At 41.8% G+C, this 18,029-nt stretch overlaps 1 protein-coding gene across 1 annotated transcript in view; it reads right to left on the reverse strand.

The window, feature by feature from the left end:
- rbms3 (RNA binding motif, single stranded interacting protein) overlaps positions 1 to 18,029 on the reverse strand; it is a 272,924-nt gene that overhangs the window by 105,532 nt on the left and 149,363 nt on the right. The window contains exons 5-6 of the mRNA XM_084166250.1: positions 6,096 to 6,253; positions 1,098 to 1,177 (exon numbers count right to left, since the gene is read on the reverse strand). Coding sequence (XP_084022376.1) covers positions 1,098 to 1,177; positions 6,096 to 6,253 — 238 coding nt within the window. The remainder of the gene's footprint in view (positions 1 to 1,097; positions 1,178 to 6,095; positions 6,254 to 18,029) is intronic.

Consider the following 18,029-nt stretch of genomic DNA (forward strand, 5'->3'; position numbering starts at 1 on the left):
TCAATCTCTATACACGAAGAGGCACAGACTCTACTGTAGCTAACAAGGTAAAAACAACAGTCAGTACTACAGTGACTGGATTAATCAGTCTATCAAGGTCCAAGGGAAATTAGCAACAACAACAATAACAAAATGAGACTTTGCAATCAAACGTCACTGTGCAAGAGGAGACCATCAAATCACAGCAACTTATCCGAACACTTCAGATGATGACAATTTCAATTTATTAAGTTTGATGAAATACAAAGACTGATTTATAGCTGATCTCTGAAAATCTTGTCCGTTGGCACTTTTCCTTAGAATCTATAAACCATAATAGTTTCCCCCCAAGCACCTGGGAGGGGACACTTAAAGGGGAAGGTCAGTGTGATATTATCACTTTAAAGGTTTCCCATTACATCCCAGCCCCATATACGCCCATGCTTTTAATGGATAGTGGGATAGCCTATACAGTGGGCTCAGTGGAATATACGGGCAATTGTAAAAATGTCTCTATGGGGACTGTACTGTAAGGGACTATATTCTAAGGGCAGTCCATGCTGTGTCCCTGTGGATTCTAGTGTGTGAGTATTCACACTGTCAATAAAACCATCGGGGGGCCTGGTGAGGTCTCCACAGAAACCCTCTTGGCCTCAGGTTCCTATTGAAATGAACAGGGGTCTTAGTGCACCACTGCACCTGGCCTGAAAACTGCTGAGGCAGCCCACTCTCGTATTCCCTCTCCTTCACTCTCTCTCTCCCTCCTCTCTCTCCCCCCCCCTTTCTCTCTCACTCCCTCTCTGGGTCCCCTTGGCAGGTTGGCTTCAGGAAAGGCAGCTCTTAAGTAGATTTCAGAGCAGCAAAGAGGCCCGCAGTGTGAATATTAAGAGCGCTTTGGCTTCCCTAGAAGCTCCTGAAACCAACAGTCAGCGACAGCCAGGCAGGCCCTTTTTGAATAAGAGGATAGTGCTAGTGAGAGAGCTAGTGACAACGCTCACGTCGGGTGTCAGAAGTGCAATTGTACACAATCTATCAAGGAGTGGAAAGTTGAGACGGTGCAATTAATATAACTGAATCAGGACGGAGGGTTTCTCTGTGAAAATGTGTGATTTTCTTACCTGGAATGCCTGGTGGGGTTTTCAGGTATTTCCCATTGAAATGCTGTATTACCACTTCACATTTCTCAGTGGACTCCATCCTGTAGCAAAAGGAAAAGTACATTAACTGGGGGTATTAGAAATGATGAATCCATAAAACCTGCTATAAAACATACAATACATTTCACATCCACATTTACATTTTAGTCATTTAGCAGACGCTCTTATCCAGAGTTACAGTAGTGAGGGCATACACTTTTTCATACTGGTCCCCCGTGGGAATAACGTTGTGTCACACGTCGTAGCCTAGGTATCTGTTCTTTAACCAGGCAGCATACAGTGCATTCGGAACATGAACATGGTCTAAAATAATGTTTTAGGCAAAATCCACAATGCAACTAGTTCAGCATATGACAGGAGACACCGTTTCTGTATAACAATCGTGTATTCAGACTCCTTGACTTTTTCCACATTTTGTTATTACAGCCTTATTCTAAAATTAATAATATAGTTTTTCCCCCTCATCAATCTACACACAATACCCCATAATGACAAAGCAAAAACAGGTTTTTAGAAATGTTTGGATGCACCTGAGCTCAATTTCGAGACAATTTTAGAATAAGGCTGTAACGTAACAAAATGTGGAAAAAGGGAAGTTGTCTGAATACTTTCCGAATGCACTGTATTCTACTCAAGTGCCTTAGCAGAATACAACTATTACAAATGATGAAAACCTAAAGCATAACATATACTATATGTAGTACATTTAAGTATGCATGGAACATTTTCTATGTTGATCCAATGTAGATTCGAGGCCCTATGACAACACCTATTGTTTTCCTTGGCACAAGGCTGAGTGCTTACAGCATGTGGCTGAGTCATTTTATGACGAGGCAAATTGAAGATGTACACCCTTGATTTACAGTGATATCCAAATTCTCCTGGACTAACTGAGGAAAGTGAGTGGAGTGAGCACTAATAGAACATGAGAGACTGGAGAGAGTGTTGACTGTCTGTGTGTCATGTAACAGGAAGGGTGAGAGTGGTAGAGTTACTAGGGGAGTGACTCATCTCATTTACAGAGAACAAAGTCACATCATATTAAACCCTAGCCACCCTCCCTTCCTCCGCTTGACTCAGACCACTGATCAACTAAATACAGTGGGGAAAAAAAGTATTTAGTCAGCCACCAATTGTGCAAGTTCTCCCACTTAAAAAGATGAGAGAGGCCTGTAATTTTCATCATAGGTACACGTCAACTATGACAGACAAAATGAGGAAAAAAAATCCAGAAAATTACATTGTAGGATTTTTAATGAATTTATTTGCAAATTATGGTGGAAAATAAGTATTTGGTCAATAACAAAAGTTTCTCAATACTTTGTTATATACCCTTTGTTGGCAATGACACAGGTCAAACGTTTTCTGTAAGTCTTCACAAGGTTTTCACACATTGTTGCTGGTATTTTGGCCCATTCCTCCATGCAGATCTCCTCTAGAGCAGTGATGTTTTGGGGCTGTCGCTGGGCAACACAGACTTTCAACTCCCTCCAAAGATTTTCTATGGGGTTGAGATCTGGAGACTGGCTAGGCCACTCCAGGACCTTGAAATGCTTCTTACGAAGCCACTCCTTCGTTGCCCGGGCGGTGTGTTTGGGATCATTGTCATGCTGAAAGACCCAGCCACGTTTCATCTTCAATGCCCTTGCTGATGGAAGGAGGTTTTCACTCAAAATCTCACGATACATGGCCCCATTCATTCTTTCCTTTACACGGATCAATCGTCCTGGTCCCTTTGCAGAAAAACAGCCCCAAAGCATGATGTTTCCACCCCCATGCTTCACAGTAGGTATGGTGTTCTTTGGATGCAACTCAGCATTCTTTGTCCTCCAAACACGACGAGTTGAGTTTTTACCAAAAAGTTATATTTTGGTTTCATCTGACCATATGACATTCTCCCAATCCTCTTCTGGATCATCCAAATGCACTCTAGCAAACTTCAGACGGGCCTGGACATGTACGGGCTTAAGCAGGGGGACACGTCTGGCACTGCAGGATTTGAGTCCCTGGCGGCGTAGTGTGTTACTGATGGTAGGCTTTGTTACTTTGGTCCCAGCTCTCTGCAGGTCATTCACTAGGTCCCCCCGTGTGGTTCTGGGATTTTTGCTCACCGTTCTTGTGATCATTTTGACCCCACGGGGTGAGATCTTGCATGGAGCCCCAGATCGAGGGAGATTATCAGTGGTCTTGTATGTCTTCCATTTCCTAATAATTGCTCCCACAGTTGATTTCTTCAAACCAAGCTGCTTACCTACCTTGCAGATTCAGTCTTCCCAGCCTGGTGCAGGTCTACAATTTTGTTTCTGGTGTCCTTTGACAGCTCTTTGGTCTTGGCCATAGTGGAGTTTGGAGTGTGACTGTTTGAGGTTGTGGACAGGTGTCTTTTATACTGATAACAAGTTCAAACAGGTGCCATTAATACAGGTAACGAGTGGAGGACAGAGGAGCCTCTTAAAGAAGAAGTTACAGGTCTGTGAGAGCCAGAAATCTTGCTTGTTTGTAGGTGACCAAATACTTATTTTCCACCATAATTTGCAAATAAATTCATAAAAAATCCTACAATGTGATTTTCTGGATTTTTTTTCCTCAATTTCTCTGTCATAGTTGACGTGTACCTATGATGAAAATTACAGGCCTCTCTCATCTTTTTAAGTGGGAGAACTTGCACAATTGGTGGCTGACTAAATACTTTTTTTCCCCACTGTATGTACGTACCAGTAAGGTGTCTATGATCTATAACTCACTCTATATCACTTACTAGCTGTCCCCTCTCTCATCCTCCCTTCTTTACTTTCTATCTTGCTCTCTCTCCCTTTCACCCCCTTTTTCCATACCGATCTACCTCTCTTCTTTACCCTCCATCTTTTTCATATGCCTTATCCATTTCTTTCTGTCATCCATCTCTTTTCTCTCCCCCCCCCCCCTTACCTATTTTTTACTCTCCATCTTTCTCACCGGTCTTTATCCCTGTTACCCTCTCCCCCACTCTCTCTCTCTCTGGCAGTGGGTCCTGTAGTGTAAGTGGATCAGGTCCCTGTGTCACATTGTGGCAGGATGAGTCAACGGAGCCCTTTTCAGAGTGACTGGCCTTGAATGGCCTGCCATGCACACATTCACCTACTGCTGCAGCCAGTGATCCAATGGGGCGCATGCGTCCCAGACACACACACACTAACACAATTACACACACTTTCAGTGCGGCCCCTCCATCCTGCTATTCACAATGCTAGAGAGGCCCCAGATGAGAGGAGAGAATCTGCATAGAGCAGAGGTAACCTCTCTCTTTTACGCAATTCTAAATAAACCCATCGCCCTACCGTAGGCACTGTGTGGATCTGGAAGGACTCTGTACTAACTATATGCAATATGGTAATGAACTTCTGTCACAAGCGAAACTAGGGATTGATTTGTAATTTGGAAAATGTATCCCTCCTGTGAGCAGTTGGATCAGACCCATCCAGGCTGACAACTAGTCTTTACCTACCTACTCTGTTTCTCTCCATCTCATCCTCTTTCTCTACCTCTCTCCATTCTCTTCTCCCTCACTATACACATCTCCCTCCCTCTATTGCAACCGTCTCTCTCTTTTACTATACATCTCTCTCTCTCTCTCTCTCTCTCTCTCTCTCTCTCTCTCTCTCTCTCTCTCTCTCTCTCTCTCTCTCTCTCTCTCTCTCTCTCTCTCTCTCTCTCTCTCTCTCTCTCTCTCTCTCTCTCTCTCTCTCTCTCTGTTCTACCCTTCTTCCCCCCTTCATCTCTCTCAGGTCTGATGAGCCCCTGGCAGCCACCCATCCTCTTCCTGGCTGCTCTGTCTCTGCTCTGTGTGAAGCAGGGAGTCCTGCATGATGGTTAATGACATCAGGTGATCTTGTCCACAGTGATTAGCGGCGAAGCCCCCAGTAATGGGCTCTGATAACAGTTATGGAGGAGTGCAGAAACACTTAGCAAGGTTTACTCTCTCAAATGCCCCTCTGTCCCTCAACATCTGTGGACTAGAGGCTGGGGCCTTCTGTCTCAACACCCAATGAGTCTAAAATGGATGGGACTGTATGTGACTATTTAGTGCACTGCTTTTGACTAGAGCCCAGGGAATATATGCACTATATAGGGGATAGGGTACCATTTCGGACACACCCTTGCCTCTCTCTTTCTCCTGCTGTTTTGCTATCTCTCTGTCTATTTAATTCTCTCTTGCTCACTCCCTCTTTCTTCTCTCCCACTCTATTGTCTTCCTCATTGTCTCTCTCAGAACAGCATCCCTTGGCATCTTTCTTTTTATTGCTCTCTTTTGTCTCTCCCTCTCCACTCCTCTTTCCTTCACCTCTCTCCTTTTCCCTTCTCCCTTCTCCCCATCATATTACTTACCCACTCAGCCCCATTTGAACAGGTGGCCTATCACAGCCATGCACTGTGCTGTGGTGTTGCTGTGTGTGTGTGTGTGTGTGTGTGTGTGTGTGTGTGTGTGTGTGTGTGTGTGTGTGTGTGTGTGTGTGTGTGTGTGTATGTTCATGCATGCGAATGTCCATGTTAGTCTGTAGGAGTCTGCCTACCTGTCCTTCTGTAACCTGCTATAATAGAGTGGGGAATAGGAGTGGACTGCTGCACGGGCTGAATAAAATAAATCCCTGCAAGATGGTGTTGTTGTTCTCATCAACACCATCCTCTGGGTAAACAAGCCGAAAGTGTTGTGTTGTGGGGAGAGAAATGAGAGCAGTGTGGAGGATGAGGAGGACGTACATGACTTTGAAGGGATAAGAGGGTAAACTCTCAAGTTTTACAGGAGGAAAATATAGCCTCAAACAGCTGGGTGATATGCAGACAGAAGTATGTACAACGTGTGTGTGTATGTGTGTGTCTTTTTCTCTCTCACACACGCATGCAAACCCGCAGGCTGGCAGGCACTACCCTTCTGGCTTCATAACACTTGTCAATGGAGTTTGTGTGTTCCAGCAGGTATACCTGGCGAAGCCGACCCCTCTGCTGACCCCGTTGGCGTCCCTCAGTATCCGCGTGGAGATGACGTGACCAAAGGGCTTCAGCATGTTCTCCAGCTCCTGCTCATCCATGGTTACAGGCAGGTTGGAGATGTACAGGTTAGTAGGGTCCTGCTCCTGTTGCTGTGGAGGGAGAGAGAGATTCAGAAAGCTATATTGTCTCAACATTTGGTAATTTGGTGTAAGAACGATACACAAGAACAGATACATAGTGAGAGAGAGAGAGAGCGCGAGAGAGAGAGAATGTGTGTTAGAAATTATGTATCAGTTATGCTTTAAATATGTATAACCAGTGTCTTGCGAGCTGTCACGAAACACAACTTTCATCACAGGCAATTCTGTGTGAACTCAGATACAGCTTGGCCTCTGCGATGATGACAATCACATTCCTACATACAGTTAGAGCACGCTTTTTAACTATGCTTGTCTATGTACGCAGTGTGTGTGTGCGATGGAATTTGTGTATGTGGGTAATACTGTGTGTGCCAGCATGTGTACGAGTAACCTATGCATACCAGCGTGTGTGTATGCCAGGGAATGTAGGATAGGATGAACTTTAATGTCCCAGAGGGGAAAATTTATTTAGACACTATACCTTACACATTCAACATAATACATACAGTGCCTTCAGAAAGTATTCACACCCCTTTACGTTTTCTAGATTTTGTTGTGTTACAGCCTGAATTTAAAATTGATTAAATCGAGATTTTGGGTCACTGATCTACACACAATACCCCATAATGTCAAAGTGGAAATTTGTTTGTAGAACATTAAAGAAATTAATGAAAAATGTAAAGCTGAAATGTCTTGAGTCAATAAAGTATTCAACCCCTTTGTTATGGCAAGCCTAAATAAGCTCATGAGTAAAAATGTGCTTAACAAATCGCATAATAAGTTGCATGGACTCATTAATTGTTCAATAATAGTGGTTAACATGATTTTTGAATGACTACCCCATCTCTTTACCCCACACATACAATTATCTCTAAGGTCCCTCAATCGAGTAGTGAATTTCAAGCACATATTCAACCACAAAGACCACAGAGGTTTTTCAATTCCTCGCAAAGAATGGCACCGATTGGCAGATGTGTAAAAATGTAAAAAGCAGAAGCTGAATATCCGTTTGAGCATGGTGAAGTTATTAATTACACTTTAGCTGGTGTGTCAAAACACCCAGTTACTACAAAGATACAGGTGTCCTTCCTAACTCAGTTGCCGGAGAGGAAAGAAACTGCTTAGGGATTTCACCATGAGGCCAATAGTAATTTTAAAACAGTTACAATACTAACCTAAATGACAGAGTGAAAAGAAGGAAGCCTGTACAGAATCAAAATATTCCAAAACATGCATCCTGTTCGCAACAAGGCACGTTAGTAATACTGCAAAAACTGTGGCAAAGAAATTAACTTTTTGTCCTGAAAACAAAGTGTTATGTTTGGGGCAAATCCAACACAACACATCACTGAGTACCACTCTTCATATTTTCAAGCATGGTGGTGGCTGCATCATGTTATGGGTATGCTTGTCATCGCCATGGACTAGGGAGATTTTTAGGATAAAAACAAACGGAATACAGCTATAAGCACAGGCAAAATCCTAGAGGAAAACCTGGTTCAGTCTGCTTTCCAACAGACACTGGGAGACGAATTCACCTTTCAGCAGGACAATAACCTAAAACACAAGGCCAAATCAACACGGGAGTTGCTTACCAAGATGACATTAAATGTTCCTGAGTGGCCTTGTTACAGTTTTGACTTAACCTTTTACTGCAGTAGACTAAATCAGGGTCACACAGAGTGATTCTTGATAGTCTTAAACAAATCTACTTTCAAACAAAAGTATACACCTCACACACATGGTTATGGGCTTAAAAAAGGAAGACACCTGTACCATGTCAGATATAGAGTTGAAATGTATTCAATTTTGAGTTTGTATCCCAATATTCAACTTGATATACATCACAGAAGACTGAAATATAACAAAACTGTTTGACATAGAAACACCAGATTTTCGTTGTAAAAAAATAAATACGTCTTAATTTAATAATTAATAATGAAAATATTAATAACATTCCCCCCATGAGGCCAAAGAGGACGCGTTTGGTCATTGACTGCAGGAAAGGGATACATCGGCTTGTAAATCTATGGCAACACTTGAAAATTGCTGTCTAGCAATCATCAACAATCAACTTGACAGAGCTTAAAGGATTTTAAAAACAGTAATGGGCAAATATTGGACAATCCAGGTGTGTAAAGCTCTTAGATACTTATCCAAAAAGACTCACAGCTGTAATCCCTGCCAAAGTTGCTTCTACAAAGTATTGACTCAGGGGTGTGAATACTTACAGTATGTAAATGAGATATTTCACTTTGTCATTATCAGGTATTGTTGGTAATCCATTTAGAATTCAGGCTGTAACACAACAAAATGTGGAATAAGTCAAGGAGTATGAATAGTTTGTGCATGTACACATATATAGGTGTGTGTGTATGTATGCCAACTTGTGTGTGTGGTATTTCTATGTCAGCGTTTGTGTTTACCGGTGTGTTTCTGAATATCAGTGAGTGTGTATGTGTTCACTAACTTGTGTGTGTATGTTTACACTAATGTGTGGTCTGTAGCGCCCGAGGGTTCTAGCTAGTGGGGGCAAAGCTGGCGGGGAGAGCCAGGGAGAGAGGGTGGCAGCAGGCCAGCAGCGTCTCTCCAATATGGCCAGTCTGGACAACCACCAGCACATCTCATCACACCCTTTAGCCCACCGTAACCAGGGCCAAGCAGCCATGGCAAGGCTTACATTTTAACAGCAGCGTCTTCTATTCTCCTGAATGGGAGCAAGCTGTGCTGTGGTATAGCTAGCAGGCTAACTAGCAGCCCTGAGGGCTAACACCTAGACATGATACTTCACTTTAGCCACAGAGAATAATGACCAGCCAAGGAATTAACTTTACCAGCAGCCTCTTTTCATTACCCTAATAGGAGCAAGCTGTGTTGTGCTGCTAGCAGGCTAACACAGGCTAGTAGCCCTGAGGGCTAACACCTATACATTTACATTTTAGTCATTTAGCAGACGCTCTTATCCAGATTGACCTACAGGAGCAAGTAGGGTTAATTGTCTTGCTCATGGGCACATCGGCAGAGTTTTCACCTAGTTTGCTTGGGGGATTCGAACCAGCGACCTTTCGGTTAATGGCCCAACGCTCTTAACCGTTAGGCTACCTGCCGCCCAATACATGGTACTTCACTTTGCCACAGAGAGGAATGACAAAACCCGACCCAGACATCAACAGACATGACCGCTTCAAAATGGCCTTGTAGAGGGAACAAACTGTGACTGATGAGGTTTGTAAAAATGTCCTGTGTAGATGTTTAGCCACTCCTCAGTACTTCTTCCCTGTCCCTTTTTAGCTTCTTCCCTCTCTCTTTTTCTTTTCCCTCTCTCTTTTTGCTTCCTCCCTCTTTTTTGTTATCAATAGAGAGCAGAGGAAGTATCTCGGCTGTCTTGTTCCATCCGACCGTCGATCCTTTCTCTGATTAATTAAGTGTCTTATCGAACAGGACATGGAGGATCTGATTAAAGCCCATCATGGACAAAACCCATACTGGAAAAACAGGAAAACATTGGTCTTCTTCTAACCAGGAACTCAATTTGCAGACTTCAGCACAAATAACAAGGTCTTGTTATTTTGGTGGTTTAACACCATCCTGTCCATGCTAAAGTATGTTTTACATTGTTTCCAGTGTATTCATGAGTTATTGGGGGGTGCAACTTAATGTAGGTAGTACAAAAAGGGCTTCCAACTCTTAATTAAAAGAGACTTCTATACCATTCTATTCAATTACAGCCCATTGATTTCCAGAGGGCCAGTATTCAGAATGATATCAGATATGCTAATATTAAGGCAGTTGCTGATTCACATAGTTAGACATGCACATGCTCAGCTGTCGGGCCGTAAATGAAACAGTAATTGAGGCGAGTGTGTGTGTGTGTGTATATGTTTGTCTAAGTGCATGTCATAGTGTGTGTGTGTACCAGTGTATGTGTGCATGTGCAAGGGTATGAGTGTGAGCGGGTGTGTGTTTGCATGTCTAAGTGTGTGAGTGTGTGTGAGAGTCGTTGCATGCCGGGGCCTAGGCGAAGCATCCCCTTGCCATTGAGCTGTGCTATAGAAGGTTAATGGAACGCCTGCAGGCTGTGAGGGCTCTTTCATGGGGATGACGGATGGCACGCCGCACCCGAGCCGACAGCCTCTCTCATATTAAGGGTCTGCTCTGTTTACCTCAGTGTAATTTCAATGAATATTACCTCATTATAGAGCAGGAAGAGAGAACAAGAAAGAGGGAGGGGGAGAGAGAGAGAGAGAGAGGATGAGCTCTGACATGACATGGAGAGAGATATGACACATAAAAGAAAGCCCTTGTTGCCTTTGCAGAGTACTTAAAGATAAGGCCATTAACAGTGCTCACGATCTGCCTCCAGGCAATCCAGGTTATATTCATTGAAATGATAAAAGTGAGAAGAGACAGACAGACAGACAGATGTGTGTCTTGACTAGGGGCACTGTATTTGACACTACACCGGTCCTCTGATTCGTCCTCAGAGCGGCGGAAATTAAAGACAAAGACTATAGTGTTTTGAAGCAAATTTTTGAGATTTTTTTTTCTATTGATAATGTTAAATTAACAGCCATACAGAAAGACTCATGTGAAGGTGAAATTACAGAGGAGGAACTTCTGGATGCAATTAAAGACTTTAAGTCCGGGAAAACTCCAGGGTTGGATGGCATACCTGTCGAGGTATACCAAACCTTTTTTGATATACTCAGAGGACCGTTATTAGCATGTTTTAACCACTCCTATGTAAATGGTAGATTATCAGACACTCAAGAAGAAGGCCTGATTTCATTATTACTGAAACAGGATACAAGTGGAAAATATAAAGATCCAGTCCATTTAAAAAATTGGCGGCCCCTTACACTTCAGTGTTGTGATGCAAAAATTCTAGCAAAATGTATAGCGCATAGAATTAAAAAGGTATTGTCGGACATTATTCATTCTAATCAGACAGGTTTTTTTTACATGGGCGATACATTGGAGATAATATAAGGCAAGTACTGGAAACAATAGAACACTATGAAAAATCTGGGAAGCCAGGCCTGCTATTCATAGCATACTTCGAAAAGGCATTTGATAAAGTATGACTGGGGTTTATATATAAATGCCTGGAGCATTTCAATTTTGGACAATCTCTTATAAATTGGGTTAAAATCATGTATAGTAACCCTAGGTGTAAAATAGTAAATAATGCCTATTTCTCAGAAAGTTTTAAACTGTCAAGAGGAGTGAAACAAGGTTGTCCACTATCGGCATATCTATTTATTATTGCCATCGAGATGTTAGCTATTAAAATCAGATCCAAAAATAATAAAGGGATTAGAAATCCAGGGCTTAAAAACAAAGGTGTCATTGTACGCTGATGATTCATGTTTTCTTTTAAATCCACAACTTGAATCCCTCCACAGCCTCATAGAGGATCTAGATACATTTTCTAACCTCTCTGGATTGCAACCAAATTATGATAAATGTACTATATTACGTATTGGATCACAAAAAAAATACACATTTTACATTACCATGTAGTTTACCAATAAAATGGTCTGATGGTGATGTGGATATACTCGGAATACATATCCCAAATGAAATAAATGATCTCACTCCAAAAAAATGTAATAGAAAGTTAAAATAGATAAGATCTTGCTACCATGGAAAGGTAAATACCTGTCAATTTGTTGAAAAATCACACTTTTTTTGTTGAAAAAAACTCTTTAGTATTATCCCAGTTTACCTATTTGCTTATGGTCTTGCCTACGCCTAGCGAACAGTTTTTTAAATTATATGAGAAAAAAATATTCAATTTTATTTGGAACGGCAAGCCAGACAAAATTAAACGGGCCTATTTATATAATGAATATGAATTAGGAGGACAGAAATGATTAAATATTAAAGCATTCGACCTATCACTAAAAGTTTCAGTCATACAAAAACTATACTTACAGTGGTGTGAAAATTGTGTTTGCCCCCTTCCTGATTTCTTATTTGTTTGCATGTTTGTCACACTTAAATGTTTCAGATCATCAAACAAATTTTAATATTAGTCAAAGATAACACAAGTAAACACAAAATGCAGTTTTGAAATGAAGGTTGTTATTATTAAGGGAAAACAAAATCCAAACCCACATGGCCCTGTGTGAAAAAGTGATTTCCCCCTACAACCTAATAACTGGTTGGGCCACCCTTAGCAGCAACAACTGCAATCAAGAGTTTGCGATAACTTGCAATGAGTCTTTTACAGCGCTGTGGAGGAATTTTGGCCCACTCATCTTTGCAGAATAGTTGTAATTCAGCCACATTGGAGGGTTTTCCATCTCAATAGGATTCAGGTCAGGACTTTGACTAGGCCACTCCAAAGTCTTCATTTTGATTTTGATTCAGCCATTCAGAGGTGGACTTGCTGGTGTGTTTTGGATCATTGTCCTGCTGCAGAACCCAAGTTCGCTTCAGCTTGAGGTCACGAACAGATGGCCGGACATTCTCCTTCAGGATTTTTTGGTAGACAGCAGAATTCATGGTTCCATTCATCACAGCAAGTCTTCCAGGTCCTGAAGCAGCAAAACAGGCCCAGACCATCACACTATGACCACCATATTTTACTGTTGGTATGATGTTCTTTTTCTGAAATGCGGTGTTACTTTTACGCCAGATGTAGTGGGACACACCTTCCAAAAAGTTCAACTTTTGTCTCGTCAGTCCACAGAGTATTTTCCCAAAGGTCTTGGGGATCATCAATATGTTTTCTGGCAAAAATGAGACAAGCCTTAATGTTATTTTTGCTCAGCAGTGGTTTTCGTCTTGTAACTCTGCCATGCAGGCCATTTTTGCCCAGTCTCTTTCTTATGGTGGAGTCATGAGCACTGACCTTAACTGAGGCAAGTGAGGCCTGCAGCTCTTTGGATGTTGTTGTGGGGTCTTTTGTGACCTCTTGGATGAGTCGTCGCTGCGCTCTTGGGGTAATTTTGGTCGGCCGGCCACTCCTGGGAAGGTTCACCACTGTTCCATGTTTTCGCCATTTGTGGATAATGGCTCTCACTGTGGTTCGCTGGAGTCCCAAAGCTTTAGAAATGGCTTTATAACCTTTTCCAGACTGATGGATCTCAATTACTTTCTTTCTCATTTGTTCCTGCATTTCTTTGGATCTCGTCATGATGTCTAGCTTTTGAGGATCTTTTGGTCTACTTCACTTTGTCAGGCAGGTCCTATTTAAGTGATTCCTTGATTGATAACAGGTGTGGCAGTAATCAGGCCTGGGTGTGGCTAGAGGAATTGAACTCAGGTGTGATAAACCACAGTTGAGTTGTGTTATAACGGGGGGGGCAAACACTTTTTCACACACGGCCATGTAGGTTTGGATTTTGTTTTCCCTTAATAATAGCAACCTTCATTTCAAAACTGCATTTTGTGTTTACTTGTGTTATCTTTGACTAATATTAAAATTTGTTTGATGATCTGAAACTTTTAAGTGTGACAAACATGCAAACAAATAAGAAATCAGGAAGGGGGCAAACACTTTTTCACACCACTGTAAATCCGAACTGGTTCTCTAGCAAACTAGTAAGATTGTCTCACCCAATGTTCAAGAAAATACTTTTTCCCTTTATTCAGATTACAACCCCTCACTTTCAGGTATTTGAAAAGGAAATAATCTCCCAAATATCACTATTTCTAAAACAAGCCATAGAAAGTTGGTTGCAATTTCAATGTAATCCTCCAGAAATATTGCAACAAATATTGTGGTTAAACTCAAATATACTGCAGCATTACCGCAAAAATGGAAGAGGAAAGTGGAAGGAGGAAAAAGTAAGGAACTTGTCTGTCGGCCTTGCATTAAATACCATTATTGGTTAAAGAAAATTGTGATAAATAAAAAAGTTTACCAGTTTCATTTAAGGACCAAAAGATTGACAGCCGTCCCATATAGATTGCAAAATAGTTGGGAAGAGATTTTTGACGTATGACTGATACGCAAAACGACGCCGGATTCAAAACTTTCAATTTCAATTATTAAATAAAATTCTTGCTACCAATAGAATGTTATTTGTATGGGGGATCAGCTCTGCAGATTTGGCTGTGAAGAGACAGAATCATTAGATCATTTGTTTTGGTACTGTCCATTTGTAGCTTGTTTCTGGACACAGGTCCAGGAATGGCTGAAGGATTGCAATATTTGCATGGAGCTGACCCTGCAGATAGCACTACTGGGTGATCTGAAAAGTCATAGTCAATCGATCAATAATATAATAATACTTTTAGCAAAGATGTTTATTTTCAATTCACAAACTGTAGAAACAATGAGAATAGAAAGGTTCAGAACTTTTGTAAAACATCACAGTACAGTTGAAAAATATGGCAAATAGGAATCCAATATGGATGGTGTTAAGAGATAGATGGGAGGTGTTGAATGGAGCTTAAGGATGGGACTAATAACAACAACTAATAACAACAAGATAACTAGTGTAAGACATGCTGTGTCCATAATAAGTATATAGGTTATATATTGTGAGCTTTTGTGAAATAGCACAGTTAGAAAGATATGGCATATAGAAGCATACCAGATGGACATCATGAAAATGATCAGAGGACGTTCAGGAGTAAAAACAAACAAAATATAATTAGTGACTGTGTCCATAAAATGTATACAATATGTATAAGCATGAAGTAGAGGCCTAAACATTGTTGTTCACTAGTTTACTCCAATTAGGGAGGGGATGGTGGGGTTGGAAAGTAATAAAGGGAAATATATATATTGTTAAAGGATATGTATGTATGTATATATGTATGTATATATATATATATATATATATGTGTGTATGTATGTGTATATATATATGTATATATGCGAGGAAAAAAAGAAGAAAAAAAACATATGGGGGATTGGAAGTGATGCAGACAATTACATTGATGGAAGTTACAATCTATCTGCAATATTAAAGCTGATCTACCCCCTAAAAAAAAAGGGGGGAAAGCTACAGTAGAATGTGTTCTAAGTGCTCATTGTGGAACCCCAGGTCTGTGGTACCTGTTTAAAAGCTCCACCCACCAGGTGGGGAATGATATAGAGAGGGAGACAGGGGAGAAAGAGAGAGGCAAAGGGGGAGACGGGAGAGAGGGAGAGTCGTGTGAGAAAGCGGACAAATCCATCCCCTCAGCTCAAAAGAAGCCCCGGGTTTAATTGTCGGGAGTCAGAAGCAGCTGGAGACAAAAAGGCAGTGGTACAAATAACAGGCTCTTTGATGAGCCCCCTTCTACTCCCAGAGATAGGCTCCCCCCCAGACCCCCGAATGTTGGGATCAAGCCACCTGCCTTTGAAGGGTCTGTTGTCAAGCACGTCCAAGCCGCCACTCTCCCTCTGTCTGCCCGCTGCACTGTCCCCACTTTTGACAGCCACATAGAGGGGACAGTAAGAGGGTGAAGGGGGGATGAGGGATACAGAGCTACATATGTTAAGTGTGTGTGTGAGGGGATTTAGGTCCTAAAGAGGGCGCTATGGAATTCTGTGAGCATGTGAGAGTACAGATACACTCCCCCCACCCATGTATCAATGCACTGAGAGAGAGAGAGAGAGAGAGAGAGAGAGAGAGAGAGAGAGAGAGAGAGAGAGAGAGAGAGAGAGAGAGAGAGAGAGAGAGAGAGAGAGAGAGAGAGAGAGAGAGAGAGAGAGAGAGAGGTCCTTATGCTCCACACTAGGCTAACAAAATCCACATTCCAAATTCATGCAAAGAGATGAGAAGCAGAAGATTTGTGCTGTCCCCAAGTCGGCCATTTCCTTTCAATTAAGGCACAATAAACACAAACAGCTCCTAAACTGCCTGCCTGATATTAAGCCATAACTGTAAGACAATAACACAGCCTATGATCTGACATACAACACAATTGATCCATTAACTGCTTGTGCCATTATGTCAATGTAATGTACTATAATTACATTTGGACGCAGTAAAAAGCGCCACCTTTTCATTCACCTCAATGATAGTTTGTTTCATTCTGCTACAGCCACCCAGGACAAATCCACTACTCCACTCTGCCACAAAACCTATCCTAAAATCAGCATATGATGCCACGGTACGTAGTCTAATACATCACATTAATTCCGACCTAGCGTTCTTTCCCTTCCTGCAACAATCTATGTCAACGACAGCTGAGGGGGCCGACCACCCCCGCCGAGGCACCAAGGTGTTTAGTTGAGTGTACCTTAACACTTATTCACACTCTTTAATTACATTAACCCACACAGTACCACCACAGCACCGTCCCCCTTGACACATGCATATGAATATGGTTTATTGGCACTTATGGAAAATAGGTAGCTGGTAGCTGGTAATATTATATATTATAATCTGCTGAAGATCCGCACGCCGTCAGCAAGTCAGGCAGCATGGGCTTTGTTTTAGGCTAAGAGGCATCATCCAGGCGGGAGGTGGGCTGGGTTGGCATCCTGGGTTGGGTGGTGAAATATTCATTGGGCAGAGAGAGTTTGGGGTGGCAAACAGGGTGTTGGAATATGTCACGGCGTGTCATGCGGTTGTGCTGCATGTAAGTAAAAAAAAGCAAACATACACACACGTACAAACACTGAAAATAAGCCTGCAAATTGTCTCAACAATGGTTAGAAATAGCTGAAAAAATGAACATATAAAAAGGGAATGGCTACAAGAAATGCCATATCATTAGCAATCTATGTTTAATGTGAACATCTAAGAATATTAGTTCACATCAACATACATTGAAACATATCTTAATCTATAAATGAACCTTTACATTAGCAGTATGACAACTATATTAACCAGATGAAGGGAACCTATAGACTTACTACCTCTCTCTCTCTCCCTCCCTCCTTCATTTTCTCGTTTTCACAGGCATGTACGTGGGAGAAGATCACACCTTTTCCCAGCAAAACAGACATAACACCTCTAAATCACGGCAGCCATCAGTGACATGCCTCATACATTTTGATGAAGGGTTAATGTGAATTTAAATGGGTCGATATGTGCTTCACCCGCGCTTAATCACAGCCACTGATTTGATTTTGTATCTCCCTCGGTGAGCTAATATTCCAGAGATTAAAATTTCATGTGGAGCTCATATCAAAAATCCATTATTAACATGGAAGAAAATGGGCACCGGGTGCTGGATGGCCTTACCCCTCTTCCTTAAGCACAGACACACAGGCTAGGACTTAAAAAGGCAGACAAAATACATTTTTATTTGATCAAATCCCAGGTTGGTCTCATTAAGTCCTATTATGTCCACAATCATGATGTTTCCTCATCTCCCAAAATTGAATAACATCACTAATCTCTCCCCCATTGCCATAATGTGTTTACAGTATTTCCCCCCATGACAGTGTTGCTACAACAGCTCATTGTGTTCTTGGTAAATGCATTTCTCCTTCTCAGGTCTAATGCATCATTTATGATATCATTTTGGGATATTGAATTCCTCTTCGTTGACATAATTTGGCAGGCGGTCATTTGTTTAGACTCGTTTAGGGCGTGTTGCTAGTTGGTGTTTGATTCCTGTGTTGACCAGGAGGGGACCTCTCCTACGACATGCCGTCAGGAGCCATGACTGTAAATTATAGATGATTCACTCAGAGAGGGCACCTGTCTCGGCCTAGATAACCTAGCCAGCTCGGATTCTCATTCTCACTTTATTCCTCCATCTCACCATCCCTTCTATTCAGCTCAGAAAGCCTCATCTTCAACAAAGGAGCAGAGATTGTAGTGATGTATCTTTTCCTACATTGACAGTATGATCCAGGCATTCCAGTTCATGGTAATCAAAATGT

Source organism: Coregonus lavaretus (genome assembly GCF_964263955.1).
Source record: "Coregonus lavaretus genome assembly, chromosome: 7".
NCBI classification, from domain to species: Eukaryota; Metazoa; Chordata; class Actinopteri; order Salmoniformes; family Salmonidae; genus Coregonus; species Coregonus lavaretus.